General features: G+C 51.9%; 1 protein-coding gene across 1 annotated transcript in view; it reads right to left on the bottom strand.

The window, feature by feature from the left end:
• Nucleotides 1-15,091, bottom strand: part of ARHGEF18 (Rho/Rac guanine nucleotide exchange factor 18) — a 125,297-nt gene that overhangs the window by 96,559 nt on the left and 13,647 nt on the right. The window contains exons 3-6 of the mRNA XM_025367800.1: nucleotides 5,316-5,575; nucleotides 2,700-2,850; nucleotides 1,823-1,937; nucleotides 128-185 (exon numbers count right to left, since the gene is read on the bottom strand). Of these exons, the coding sequence (XP_025223585.1) occupies nucleotides 128-185; nucleotides 1,823-1,937; nucleotides 2,700-2,850; nucleotides 5,316-5,575 (584 nt within the window). The remainder of the gene's footprint in view (nucleotides 1-127; nucleotides 186-1,822; nucleotides 1,938-2,699; nucleotides 2,851-5,315; nucleotides 5,576-15,091) is intronic.

Here is a 15,091-nt window from a genome sequence, read left to right as displayed (position 1 = left end):
GCCCTGGTCACTTATGGCCAGCAACGCTGCACCCTGGCAGCCCTCCTCCCGCAGCCCTCCTCCCGCAGCCCTGACTTTCCGGTCTGTTCCCTGGTGGTCCCTCCCCCACCATGAGGCAGAAACTCACACGTGATCTGGTTCCACGTGGTCTTTTTCCATGCACTCCAGCACTGGAGGTTCCAGGCCTGGAAGAAGCCCCCCCCCATCCCAGGAAGCACAGTTGTGAGGAGTTCTGGGACAGGACCAGCCCAGCGGAGCCCTCCCGGATGCCACCCTGAGCCCCTGCAGAACTGGAGGCCATGCAGACAAGGCCTGTACTCTCAGGGAACAGAGACGAGAAGAGGACAGAGAGCCAGGGACAAACGCAGCTGTCCCCAGTGTCTCGTGAGTGCTTACACCCTACTAAGTGCTTTACATGTGTGAGCTCAGCAGACTCTCCAAGTGGCCTTAAGGAGATACGCTTATTATCTCCCCTCCCCTTTTTTTCCTTAGACAGAGTCTCACTCTGTCACCCTGGATGGAGTGCAATGGCTCAATCTCGGCTCACTGCAACCTCTGCCTCCTGGGTTCAAGAGATTCTCCTGCCTCAGCCTCTAGCTGGGATTACAGGCACGCACCACCATGCCCGGCTAATTCTTGTATTTTTAGTAGAGATCGGGTTTCACCATGTTGGCCAGGCTGGTCTCAAACTCCTGATCTCATGTGATCCACCTGCCTCGGCCTCCCAAAGCGCTAGGATTACAGGCATGAGCCACCGCACGAGGCCTTTTTTTTTTTGAGACAGTTTCACCCTGTCACCCAGAGTGGAGTGCAGTCCTGCCATCAGAGCTCACTGTAGCCTTGACCTCCTGGGTTTAAGCAATCCTCCCATCTCAGCCTGGGATGAGGCTGAGATGTATCAGTAGCTGGGACTACAGGTGCACACCGTCATGCCCAGCTAATTGTTTTTATATTTTTAGTAGAGACAAGGTTTTGCCACGTTGCCCAGGCTGGCCTCAAACTCCTGGGCTCAAGCTATTCACCTGCCTTGGCCTCCCAAAGTGCTGGGATTCCAGGTGTGAGCTGCCGCGCCTCTTCTAATAGAGGAAGCCACAGAGGCTCAGAGACTTGTTATGTGTTTAGACTCCAGGTTTGTCTGATGCCAGAGAGGTGCAAGGTCTCACAATAAAAATTCAGAGATAAAGAAAGAGATAAAGAAACAGAATGCCAGGCGCGGTGGTTCATGCCTGTAATCCCAGCACTTTGGGAGGTTGAGGCGAGCCGATCACTTGAGATCAGGACTTTGAGACCAGCCTGGCCAACATGGCGAAACCCTGTGTCTACTAAAAATACAAAAATTAGCCAGGCGTGGTATCGGGTGCTTGTAGTCCCAGCTACTTGGGAGGTTGAGGCAGGAGAATCGTTTGAACCCGGGAGGCAGAGGTTGCAGTGAGCTGAGATTGCACCACTGCACTGCAGCCTGGGTGACACAGCAAGACTCTGTCTCAAAAAAAAAAAAAAAAAAAGAATCAGAGAAGAGAGAGAATCTCGGAGACAAGGTCATTGCAATGGGGCAATCTCACACTGGCTCGAGGGCTGCAGGGAGAGGAGGAGGGACAGATGCTGGAGGTCCCTTCCCCTCTCTGGCTTCCCCCAACATTCTGTCCAGTCCCTGCCCAGGGGACCCTAAGCCAGCTCCCTTCCGTTCCCTGGGGCCCATTGGGAGCCCCATCAAGGGGACTCTCCAGGATGAAGGATGAAACCCTAACAGGGTTTCACCATGTTGGCTAGGTTCCTCTTTCCCTGACTTGGTTTGAATGAAGGAAACTCCCAGGCTGGCTACCTTGAACAGGTGGAGCAGGCACTTCCAAATCCGGAGAGATTTCCGGGGAGCGGATCTCATAGGAGGACACAGGAACGGACCTTGACCTCACTCTTTTCTTGGGGCTGTCACATTCCTGCAGGGAATTAAACATCTCACTAAGCTGGGAAGGAAGCCTGGACGGCAGGCAGGTTCCATAGGTTGAGGGTCCCCACCCACAGCCAGGGCCACCTCCACAGAAACGGGGTGACACACTCATCCAAGCCTCAGCCTCCAGCCATTCCCCCCTGGCCAGAGGGCATGGGTTCAGCCACCCCCTCCCCAGTCACAGAGATGTAGTCCTGGCCGAGGAGCCTCCAGCTATGAACTGGAGCCCCAGGTATCAGGGCCACGGGTTCCAACAATGGCCAGAAATTTCCCCCAGGGTCATTTGTGATCACAGCCAGAGATGTCTCAGCCACTAGCCACTCCAAGCATGCATTCCTCAGGTGTGAGCTGGGATCTCAGGTCAGAGACAATTCTCCTTAGCTGCCTACCCCAACCACAGACACAGCTGCCTTCCGGCTGCAGGCTACACTCCAGGCAAAGATCCTCCAAGCCCGGCTAAAACTGCAAGATAAGACATCCCCCACCCGCTTGTCTCCAGCCTTTGGGTTGCAGTCATGGCCATGCATAGCCTGCCCTAGATGCTTACCCAGGGAAAACCCTTCAGGCCTGGGCTGGAATCTTAGGACCCAGAGACTACCGAGGCACGGGCCATGCCGTAGATAAGCACCCCCCACCCCACCATGGTGGGTAAACACCACCAGCCCTGGCGACTCTCTCCTTCCTACCCATAGCACTGGCTTCTGGACCCAAAAATATGCTATTGTCAGGGGTAGCTGCAGGTTACACCCACTTTGCCTGGGCTCTCTGCAGGGGTCCCGCCCCTAGACAGACACTCTTGAGTCCAAGTCTTCAGCCCTCCTCCCGGCAGGTTCAAAGCGAGGCTGGCCAGTGTTCGAGGGAGATAGGGCTCCTCATCCACAGCTGAGGCATCGAGGCTGAGCCTAGTGAGAGAAGACAGGGTACTGGGGCTTCAGCAGGTCTTGCCCACCTGGCTGCTGCCCCAGGCATCCAGGGGGACTTGAAAGAACATGCAAGGGGGCCCTTCCAGGACAGGGAAGGGTGCACAGGCCACAGAGAGGGGTCTAGACCTCCCAATATGAGAGGAGTTGGTGACAAGGGGGAGAGTACAAAGAAAGCCAGCCTGGTTATATTTGTTGGAGCTACGTTTGCATCTCAGATCGTTTTTACACAGACTGGTTTTCTTTTTCTTTTCTTTTCTTTTCTTTTCTTTTTTTTTTTTTTTGAGACGGAGTCTCGCTCTGTCACCCAGGCTGGAGTGCAGTGGCCGGATCTCAGCTCACTGCAAGCCCCGCCTCCCGGGTTCACGCCATTCTCCTGCCTCAGCCTCCCGAGTAGCTGGGACTACAGGCGCCCGCCACCTTGCCCAGCTAGTTTTTTGTATTTTTTAGTAGAGAGGGGTTTCACCGTGTTAGCCAGGATGGTCTCGATCTCCTGACCTCGTGATCCACCCGTCTCGGCCTCCCAAAGTGCTGGGATTACAGGCTTGAGCCACCGCGCCCGGCCCTCTTTTTCTTTTCTTTTCTCTTTTCTTTCGTTTTCCTTTTCCTTCCCTTTCCTTCCTTCCTTCCTTCCTTCCTTCCTTCCTTCCTTCCTTCCTTCCTTCCTTCCTTCCTTCTTCCTTTCTTTCCTTCCTTCTTTCTTTCTTTCCTTCTTTCTTTCTTTTTTTGAGACAGAGTCTCACTCTGTCACCCAGGCTGGAGTACAGTGGCACAATCTCGGCTCGCTGCAACCTCCGCCTCCCAGGTTCAAGCGATTCTCCTGCCTCAGCTTCCCAAGTAGGTGGGATTACAGGCATGCACCACTATACCCAGCTAATTTTTACATTTTTAGTAGAGACAGGGCTTCACCACGTTGGCCAGGCTGGTCTTAAACTCCTGACCTCAAGTGATTCCCCTGACTCTGCTTCCCAAAGTCCTGGGATTACAGGCATCAGCCACTGCACCCGGCCTGAATTTCTATTTGGGATGACTTGGAAGGGGTTGAGAGACACAGGTTAGGGGTGGCTAGAGCGCCCCTCCTACTATTTGGTGCTGCTACTGTGGGGTGCCTGGCATCTCACACATTTCCGGTTTGATCATAAGTGCATGGATGCAGATCACATTTAGGCTTATATGCATGGGTCTGATGGGGGCTGAGCATGGCTGTACTCTCAGCAGTGTGCAAGATTGGATTTTTGTGTGTTTGCAGTGTGTGTGCTTGCAGTGTGTGCGTGCAGTCGATTTTTTTTTCTTTCTTTCTGTTTTTTTTTTTTTTTTTTTAGATAGAGTCTTGCTCTGTCGCCCAGGCTGGAGTGCAAGTGGCACAATCCTGGCTCACTGCAACCTCTGTCTCCTGGGTTCAAGTGATTCTCGGGCCTCAGCCTCCCAAGTAGCTGGGACTACAGGTGTGCACCACCATGCCAGGCTAATTTTTGTATTTCTAGTAGACAGGGGGTTTTGCCACGTTGGCCAGGCTGGTCTTGAACTCCTGACCTCAGGTGATCCACCCGCCTTGGCCTCCCAAGGTGCTGGGATTACAGGTGTGAGCCACTGTGCCCGGCCTCACGTGCAAGTTTTTTGGGCTGCCTCTGATGGTGCAGATGCCCCTCATGTCCCTACAGCAGGGATCCCCAACCCCTGAGCCACAGACTGGTAGGTACTGGTCCGTGACCATTTATTTATTTATTTATTTATTTATTTGAGACGGAGTCTTACCCTGTCGCCCAGGCTAAAAGGTCATGGACGGCCAGGCGCAGTGGCTCACACCTGTAATCCCAGCACTTTGGGGGGCCAAGGCAGGTGGATCATGAGGTCAGGAGTTCGAGACCAGCCTGACCAACACGGTGAAACCGCATCTCTACTAAAAATACAAAAATTAGCCTGGTGTGGTGGTGCATGCCTGTAATCCCAGCTACTCGGGAGACTGAGGCAGGAGAATCGCTTGGACCCGGGAGGTGGAGATTGCAGTGAACCGAGATCACGCCACTGCACTCTAGCCTGGGCAATGTAGTGAGACTCCATCTCAAAAAAAAAAGAGAGAATCTAATGCCTGATGATCCCATCACCCCCAAAATGGACCAGCTAGTGCAGGAAAACAAGCTCAGGGCTCCCACTGATTCTACATGATGATGAGTTGTATAATTATTTAATTATGTATTACAATGTAATAATAATAGAAATAAAGTGCACGATAAATGGAATGTGCTTGAATTATCCAGAAAGTATCCCCTTTCCCCCTGGGTCCATGGAAAAATTATCTTCCATGAAACCGGTCCCTGGTGCCAAAAAGCTTGGGGACCATGGCAGGTGCAAGGGGCAGCTTGTCTCAAGACCTGGCTCTGGCCTTCTGGACCCCTGCCCTGTCCCGGAGGTGCATTGTGGGAGGCAGGCAGCAGTGGGGAACTGACCTCCGCCAGCTCTCTGAGCAGCTCCGCGACCTTTCCCAGCTGCGCCGCCTTGACAGGTCCTGGGACCCCGCCAAGTTGGAGAAAAGAGAATCCCTTCCTGGTTCTTCACTGGAGGCGCGGCTGTCTGGGGTCTCCCCAGGCTGGCTGTGGGAAGGGGCCCCAAGGCCCAGGTCCTGCAGATACTCGCTGCCCTGAAGGGCCCCCAAATCCAGGCTGAGGTCCTCCGCACTCTCGCTGAGCCGCCTGGGAAAATCATCCTCCTGTAGGTTGGGAGGGTGAGGAGAGAGAAGGTGTTCACCAAGGGGCAGCAGAGCCTGGGGTCTCTTGACCACAAGGTCCCTGCTCCCAACATTCAGACCCTGCCTGTCCCCAACCTGTCCATCCTGGGTTCAGTGCCCTTCTCACAGCGAGTGGGATGGAATGGGAGGGAGTATCCCCCAGTGTCCTGTCTAACCTGGACCTTCAAGACCTCACCCCCACAAAAGGACCAGAAGTCTGGTGTTCCATGCCAAATTCCCCTACTTCTAGCCTTGGCAAAGTACTTCTCGTCACTGAGTTTCCATCTGATTATCTTTTTTTTTTTTTTGGTTGGTTTTTTTTTTTTGGTACAGTTCCTGCTCCTGTTCCTATTTCTTTTTCCTTCCCTTCTTTTGTCCTTCACTTCCCTCTTCTCCTCCCAGTCATTCTATTTGTCATTCTGTCCAGCCAGGGCACCTACCTTTTCTTCTCCTTGCAAAACCTCCTCTCCCACCCGGCCCATCCTGAGTCTGTCTGGTGAACTCCTATGCATCCGTCAAAACCCAGCTTGGGCATGCCCTCCAGGTTGCTTTCCTGACTCCTCAAGGTTGGTAAGATGCCCCTCCTGTGGGCTGTCAGGATCTGGAGGACAGGAATTGTCCTTTTTCAGGCCTTTGTTAGGACTGTCTGCACACAGGATTTGGTGGGTAGGTGGGTGGGTAGGCTTCCCCCATGGTTCCATGTGAGGCCAGTGCTGATATTCGGCTCCAGGCATCCATGTGCTCTCAGGCAGCCCTTGGTGGATGCTCTCAATTTATCAGCTGCACATCTTGGCCGGCAGGAGGCAGGGGGTCTGTGTCCACACCTGTCTTGGGATGAGCAAGGAGGAGCTACGCAGGGTTTGCCCTTTTACCTGAACCACCCATGTTGATGTCTTTATAGATTTGGCCACTCCCTTCTTTTTATTGCAGTGAAATACACATCACATAAAATTTATCATCTTAACCTTTTTTTTTTTTTTTTGAGACGGAGTCTTGCTTTGTCGCCTAGGCTGGAGTATAGTGGCACGATCTCGGCTCACTGCAACCTCCACCTCCCGGGTTGAAGCGATTCTTCTGCCTCAGCCTCCTGAGAAGCTGGGATTACAGGCACCCTCCATTATGCCCAGCTAATTTTTGTATTTTCAGTAGAGATGGGGTTTCACCATGTTGGCCAGGCTGGTCTCGAACTCCTGACCTCAGGGGATTCGCCTGCCTCGGCCTCCCGAGGTGCTGGGATTACAGGCATGTGCCACTGCTTCTGGATAATTTATATATATATTTTTTAGTAGAGACAGGGCTTCACGATGTTGGCCAGGATGGTCTTGAACTCCTGACTTCAGGTGATCTGCCTGCCTCAGCCTCCCAGTGTTGGGATTACAGGCGGGAGCCACCGTTCCCGGGCCCATCTCTTAACCATTTTTAAGTGCCCAGTTCAGCATCATTAAGCACATTCCCATTGCTGTGCAACCACCACCTCCATGTATCTCCAGAACTTTCTCATCTTCCCAAACTAAAATTTTGTTCCCATGAAACACTCGCTCCTCATTTCCCTCCCCAGCCCCTGGCACCCACCCTTCTACTTTCTGTCTCCATGAATCTGACCAGGCCTGGCGTGGTGGCTCATGCCTTGGAATCCCAGCAATCTGGGAGGATCGCTTGAGCCCAGGAGTTTGAGACCAGCCTGGACAACACAACAAGACCCTATCTCTACAAAAAAAAAAATTTAAATTGAGCTGGGCATGGTGGCAGGCTCCTATAGTCCCAGCTACTTGGGAGTCTGAGGTGGGAGAATCACTTGAGCCTGGAGGTCGAAGCTGCAGTGAGCTGTGATCATACTACCGCACTCTAGCCTGGGTGACAAAGAAAGACCCTGTCTCCAAAAAAAAAAAAAAAGCCGGGGGTGGTAAATCTTGAACCCGACGAGTCCAGAGACCTCCTACGAGGGGAATCAGGCAGTATTTGTCCTTTTGTGTCTGGTTTATTTCACCGAGCACAGCATCCTCACGGTTCCTCCACATTGCAGCACGTGTCAGAATTTCCTTCCTTTTTAAGGTTGACTTGTATTTCATTGTGTGGATGGATCACATCGCATTTATTCATCCATCCATCAACGGACACCTGGGCTCTTTCCGTCTATTGGCTCTTGTGAATAACGCTGCTATCAACATCAGTGTGCGAATATCGGTGAGTCCTTGCTCTCAGTTCTTCTGGGAAGATATCCAGAAGTGGAATTGCTGGATTGTGTGGTTTATTATTATTATTATTGTTATTATTTGAGACAGAGTCTTGCTCTGTCACCCAGGCTGGAGTGCAGTGGCACCATCTCGGCTCACTGCAACCTCTGCCTCCTGGGTTCAAACGATTCTTGTGCCTCACCCCCCTGAGTAGTTGGAAATACAGGTGTGCACCACCACGTCGGGCTGATTTTTCTATTTTCAGTAGAGACATGGTTTCATCATGTTGCCCAGGCTGGTCTCAAATTCCTGATTTCAGGTGATCCTCTCCCACTCGGCCTCCCAAAGTGCTGGGATGACAGGTGTGAGCCACTGCGCCCAAACTCTTTTATTTTATTTTTTGAGACAGCCTCTCGCTCTGTCACCTAGGCTGGAGTTCAGTGGCACAATTGCGTGGCAATTTTAGGTTTAACTTTCTTTTTTTATTTTATTTTTATTTTTTTGAGACGCAGTCTCACCCTGTTGCCCAGGCTGGAGTGCAACGGCGCTATCTCAGCTCACTGCAATCTCTGCCTCCTGGGTTCAAACAATTCTACTGCCTCAGCCTCCCGAGTAGCTGGAATAACAGGCGCCTGCCACCATACCAGGCTAATTTTTTTGTTTGTTTGTTTGTTTTGTTTTGTTTTGTTTTTGAGACGGAGTCTCGCTCTGTCGCCCAGGCTGGAGTGCAGTGGCCGGATCTCAGCTCACTGCAAGCTCCGCCTCCTGGGTTCACGCCATTCTCCTGCCTCAGCCTCCGGAGTAGCTGGGACTACAGGCGCCCGCCACCTCGCCCGGCTAGTTTTTTTGTATTTTTTAAGTAGAGATGGGGTTTCACCATGTTCGCCAGGATGGTCTCAATCTCCTGACCTCGTGATCCACCCGTCTCGGCCTCCCAAAGTGCTGGGATTACAGGCTTGAGCCACCGCACCCGGCCTGTATTTTTAGTAGAGACAGGGTTTCACCATCTTGGCCAGCCTGCTCTCCTGAACTCCTAACCTCATGATTCACCCGCCTCGGCCTCCCAAAGTGCTGGGATTATGGGCGTGAGCCACTGTGCCTGGCTAATTTTAGGTTTAGCTTCCTAAGGACTCACTCTACTGTTTCCACAGCCTGCCTTCTTCCTGAATCTCTCCTTTGTGGCCACCATCCTCGTTTCCCTCCCACCTCCCTGCTGACTCCTCCTCTGCCTTCTCTTCCTCCCTCTGCCTTTTGATCACTGGGGTCCCTCTTTTTCAGTCTCTTTCTAAGGAGCCACAGCTCTAGCTCTGGCTGGCCCTCATGTGACTTGGGTGGCAGCCTCCTTTCAAATCCCCACTTACCCCCCAAATGGCTCCATTCCTACCCCCGGTGCCTGGACAACCTCCTACTGTCTTTTCTGTCTCTGCCCCCAAAGGTTTTTTTGTGTCTCTGGTTTTCATCCTCCTGTAAATATAAACATGTCAGGACAGCCTCTTGGCCTGGCTGAGCCTCCCTCTTTCTCCTGCATCTGGCCTCCCTCAGAGGAGGCAGAGGTGGGAGCCAGGCCAGAGATGGGGGTGGAGCCGGGGAGTCGGGAGCCGGGCAGTACAGGCTGTTCCAGCTCCCACTGGTAAGTACATTGAGGGAGGGAGACAGTGAGTGTCTCATCTTTTATTTTGGAGCTTGCACCTTTGCTCTGACATATCTTGGGCAAGAAAAGATGAGAACCAGCCCAGTGGGGGTCCTTCCAGGTATCTGAGTAAACATCGTATGCTGCCCCCTGGCCCTGACACCCCAGAGAGGATGCTATAAATCCAGGCTCCTGTTCCCTACACCCGGGGGAGCCTTGGGGGATGGGATCCGCTGTCAAACCCAGAGGCGAAGCAGCCCAGGGTTCCCCACTCTTCAGAAGGGCTCACCACGCACAGTTTTTCGTAGTACATGGATAAATGCTTCTCTTAAAAATGTAAATAGCTATTGATCTTGTTGTCTATTGGAAAAACATAACACACCAAAGCAGCTTCAAGCATAATGTGTCCCTGGTCCCCATTTTGTCATGTAAAAAAGTGGCTTGATTTCAAACAAAATGGCATAGACCATAGAGCAGATAGCCTGCCTTTCTTTCTTTCCTTCTTTCTCTTTCTTTTCTTTCTTCCTTCCTTCCTTCCTTCCTTCCTTCCTTCCTTTCTTTCTTTCCTTTCTTTTTCTTTCTCTCCTTCCTTCCTTCCTTCTTTCTCTCTCTCTCCTTCCTTCCTTCCTTCCTCTCCCCTCCCCTTCCCTCTCCTCTCCTCTCCCTCCTTCCCTTCCTTCTTCCTTCTTCCTTCCTTCCTTCCTCCCTCCCTCCCTCCCTCCCTTCCTTCTTTCCTTCCTTCCTTCCTCTCTCTTTTTTATTTATTTATTTTTTTGACAGGATCTTGCTCTGTTACCCAGGCTGGAGTGCATTGGCGCCATCACAGCTCACTGCAGCCTGGAATTTCTGGGGTCAAGGCATCCTCCTACTTCAGCCTCCTGAGTAGTCGGGGCCACAGGCGTGCACTACCATGCCCAGCTACTTTATATATATATATATATATATATATATATATATTTTTTTTGGAGACAGAGTCTCGCTCTGTTGCCCAGGCTGGAGTGCAGTGGCCGGAACTCAGCTCACTGCAAGCTCCGCCTCCTGGGTTTATGCCGTTCTCCTGCCTCAGCCTCCGGAGTAGCTGGGACTACAGGCGCCGCCACCACGCCCGGCTAGTTTTTTGTATTTTTTAGTAGAGACGGGGTTTCACCGTGTTAGCCAGGATGGTCTCGATCTTCTGACCTCGTGATCTGCCCATCTCGGCCTCCCAAAGTGCTGGGATTACAGGCTTGAGCCACCGCACCCGGTCTTTTTTTTTTTTTTTTTTTTAATAGCGTTTCGCTCTTCTTGCCTAGGCTGGAGTGCAATGGTGCGATTTCGGCTCACTGCAACCTCTGCCTCCCGGGTTCAAGTGATTCTCTTGCCTCAGCCTTCCAAGTAGCTGGGACTACAGGCACCCACCACCACACCTGGCTAAATTTTGTATTTTTAGTAGAGACAGGTTTCACCACGTTGGCCAGGCTGGTCTCGAACTCCTGACCTTAGGTGATCTGCCTGCCTCAGCATCCCAAAGTGTTGGGATTACAGGCGTGAGCCACCATGCCCGGCCCCAGCTAATTTTTTTTTATTTTTTGTAGAGACAGGGTCTTGTTATGTTGCCCAGGCTGGTCTTGAAATCCTGGGCTAACGTGACCCTCCCACCTCAGCCTCCCAAAGTGCTGGAATTACAGACATGAGCCACTGTGCCTCGCAGAGCAGATGGTTTTCAAATGGTCATTGGGTAGAAAGACCTCAGTCAAGGTTTGCATCCTGCTATAGTAGCTGTTGTTAGCTAAGCATGACCTGGGTCAAGTACCTGAAGCTCTTTGAGCCTCAGTTTTTTCCATCTCTAAAATGGGCATACTGCCACCTACTTGTAGGATTGGGTTGTGCAGATGAAATGAGATGTTTGGGCATTGCAAACCCTTGGCCAATGGAATAATACATTGCTGTTTTTAAATGTCATGAGTCGGGGGCCAGGGCTGTGGCTCACACCTGTAATCCCAGTGCTTTGGGAGGTCAAAGTAGGGGGATCATTTGAGGCTAGGGGTTTGAGACCAGCCTGGGCAACATAGCGAGATCCCATCTTTAAAAAAAAAAAGAAAGGCCGGGTACAGTGTCTCACGCCTGTAATCCCAGCACTTTGGGAGGCTGGGGTGGGCAGATCACAAGCTCAGGAGATCGAGACCATTCTGGCTAACACGGTGAAACCCTGTCTCTACTGAAAATAAAAAAAAATTAGCCGGGCGAGGTGGCGGGCGCCTGTAGTCCCAGCTACTCGGAAGGCTGAGGCAGGAGAATGGTGTGAACCCGGGAGGCGGAGTTTGCAGTGAGCTGAGATCGCACCACTGCACTCCAGCCTGGGCGACAGAGCGAGACTCCGTCTCAAAAAACAAACAAACAAGCCGGATGTGGTGGCGTGCACCTGTAGTCCCAGCTACTCTGGAAACTGAGGTGAGAGGATTGCTTGAGATCAGGAGGCAGAGGTTGCTGTGAGCTATGATCACACCACTGCACTCCAACCTGGGTGACAGGGCAAGACCCCATCTCTACAAATAAATAATTAAATTACATAAAATAAATAAATTTCAGGAGTCAGGACCCTTCCTCTGAGCAAGCCTCTGATAGCCCCAAATCGAATCACGCGGTCTCCACTGTCCTCACGGAGCGAATTGGAGAAGATAGACCATTAAGCCCAACCATTATAATCAAGAATGCTAGAAGGTTCCAGCCAGCAGGCTGGGGAAGATCTGCGGGGGAACAGATTACACTGTCCAAAGAGTATCGGGGAGGTCTTCCTGGAGGAAATGGCAGCAAGTGAAAGTCTGAGGACTGAGTAGGGGCTGGCTAGGCAGATACTGCAGGTAAGCATATTCCAGGCAGTTAAAGAACAGGACATCTAGAAGTCTGCAGGCTGGAGAGCTCATGGCGCCTTTAAGCAACTGGCCAGTGTTCCTATGGCTGGAGGTGTGGACAGTTGGGGAACACGAGTCTGGTTGGCCAAAGCATAGATTTAATCTGGAAGTTTCCAACAGTGGTGGTAGGGAGGGCAGTGATTGTCCTTCAGAAAGATTATTCAGCTTGCTGGCTGGGCGCGGTGGCTCACGCCTGTAATCCCAGCACCTCGGGAGGCCGAGGCGGGCAGATCACATGAATCCAGGAGTTTGAGACCAGCCTGGCCAACATGGCAAAACCCCAACTCTACTAAATATACATAAATTAGCTGGACATGGTGGTGCATGCCCGTAATCCCAGCTACTCAGGAGGCTGAGGCACAAGAATCTCTTGAACCCCAGAGGTGGAGGTTGCAGTGAGCCGAGATTGTGCCACTGCACTCCAGCCTGGGTGATGGAGTGAGACCCTGTCTCAAAAAAAAAAAAAATGTATTAAGCTTGCAGAGCAGAGATGGGCTTGGTTGGGGCCAAGATGCAGGCAGGTGGTCCAGCCAGGACACCCATGCAGATGACATGGGGGAGCCATGATGGGGACCACCACCAGGGAAGCGGGAGGAGGCTGCAATGCACAGAAATGGAGGGTCCTTGGGGTTCACCATTCACAGGAATTGGTGTCTGATGGGAGAGGGAGGGGCAAGGAAAGTTCCCGGGCCTCCAGCTCTGGTGACCAAGTGGATGATGAGAATAGAGACTCAGGAAGAGGAGGCAGATTTGCTAGGGGGTGGGGCCACAACCTTGCTGCCTCCTCACAGGCCTCCCTGCTTCCCCAGAGCCCACCGTTCCCCCATTGCCGTGTCATCCACCCAACTGCCTGCATCCCATGGTTCTCTTTCAAAGAGGTTCAGATCCCAGGGAAGGCGCAGGGCTAAACTCCAGTCCTGGTTCTGTGATCCTTCACCCGGGACTTTCCATGACATCTGGACTAATTCCTTCACTTCTTGCATCTCATTGTCTTTTTGTTTTTTCCTCATTCTGTCACCCAGGCTGGAGTGCAATGGTGTGATCTTGGCTCACTGCAATCCCCACCTCCTGGGTTCAAGCGATTCTCTTGCCTCAGTCTCCTGAGTAGCTGGGACTAAAGGTGCACACCTCCATGCCCGGCTGATTTTTTTATTTTCAGTAGAGACAGGGTTTTACCCCATTGCTCAGGCTGGCCCAGGCTGGGCATGTTGGCCAGGCTGGTCTCAAACTCCTGACCTCAAGTGATCTGCCCACCTCGGCCTCCCAAAGTGCTGTGATGACAGGTGTGAGCCACCGTGCCCAGCCCCTCAGTGTCCCCTTCCATAAAATGACAAGTGTGGGTACATGAATTGCCCTTTATGGCTTAACCATAACAGACCCTCTTTCCTTAGTGCAGCGGATGTTGTGGAAAGTCACTGAGATCCCCAGAGGCTGTGGGAGAAGGAACTGTCAGCTGTCAGCCCCCTTCCTGGGCAGCCCATCGGCAATGGTTAATTGACAAGGGAGTATAAAGGCTTGACCATTTCAGCCCGGCTCCATCTGAGTCTGCTTCCTGAAGACCCAACACACACAACCTGACCGTCTTGGTCCCTGGTGGAGCTGGAGCTGAACTGTGTTCATGAGACCTCTCCCCGGCCCCTGCCCTCTCAAGGGTGCACCTCCTAGATGCCACATCTTCCACCCCAGGAGACCTTCCGTGAAGCAGCCTGGAGGCTGTCACCAGGACCTTTGCCAAGACCTCAGTCCCAGCCAGCCACACACCATTAGGGCTTGATGTTAACTGTGCCCCAACTCCATCCAGGGACCTCAAGCTTTCAAGGACTTTCTTTTGAGACTGGAGCCTGGGGGCTGGCCTCCCCCACAGGCCCCTGACATAAGCGCTTGGAGAAAGTGTGTGAGAGCAGAGGGTACGGACGCAGACTGAAGAGTCAGACTGGGCTTGAATCCCAACTCTGCCATCATGGGAACTTAGGCAAGTCAGTCTACCTTTCTGGGCTGTATTTGGTTTTAGTCTGCCTGCCTGACTTCCTTCCTTCCTTCCTTCCTTCCTTCCTTCCTTCCTTCCTTCCTTCCTTCCTTCCTTCCTTCCTTCCTCCCTCCCTCCCTCCCTCCCTCCCTTCCTTCCTTCCTTCCTTCCTCCCTTCCTTCTTTCCTTCCTTCCTTCCTTCAACTCACCCTTCTTCTCATCTATCCATTCACCCATCCATTATCCATCCATCTTTCCTCCATTCTTTCATTTATCCATCCTCCTTCCTTTCATCCATCTTCCTTCCTTCCTTCCTTCCTTCCTTCCTTCCTTCCTTCCTTTCTTCCTTCCTTCCTTCCTCTCACACTTCTACTCATCCATCCATTCACCCACCCATTATTTATCCATCCTTCCTTCTTTTATCCATCCTCCTTCCTTCCATCAACCCATCCATCTATCTCTTCCTTCCTTCTTTCCTTCCACTCACCCTTCTTCTCATCCATCCATTCACCCATTATCCATCCATCCTTCCTTCATTCTTTCATTTATCCATCCTCCTTCCTTTCATCCATCTTCCTTCCTTCTTTCATTTTATTCATCAATCATTCATGTATCCATCCACCCATACTTCTCATCTTTCTTCCTTCCTTCCATTCACCCACCTTTCTACTCTTTCATTCATCCACCATCCCTCCTTCCTTCCTTTAATCCACCCATCCATCCATACTTCCTTCTTTCCTTCTTCCATTCATCCATCCTCCTTCCTTCCATTGGCCCATCCATCTATCCGTCTAGCTTTCTTCTTTTTATTCACCCATCATCCATTTATCTATTCAC

Source organism: Theropithecus gelada, chromosome 19, assembly GCF_003255815.1.
Source record: "Theropithecus gelada isolate Dixy chromosome 19, Tgel_1.0, whole genome shotgun sequence".
Classification (NCBI taxonomy): Eukaryota; Metazoa; Chordata; class Mammalia; order Primates; family Cercopithecidae; genus Theropithecus; species Theropithecus gelada.
This window is presented reverse-complemented; position numbering and strand designations above follow the sequence as displayed.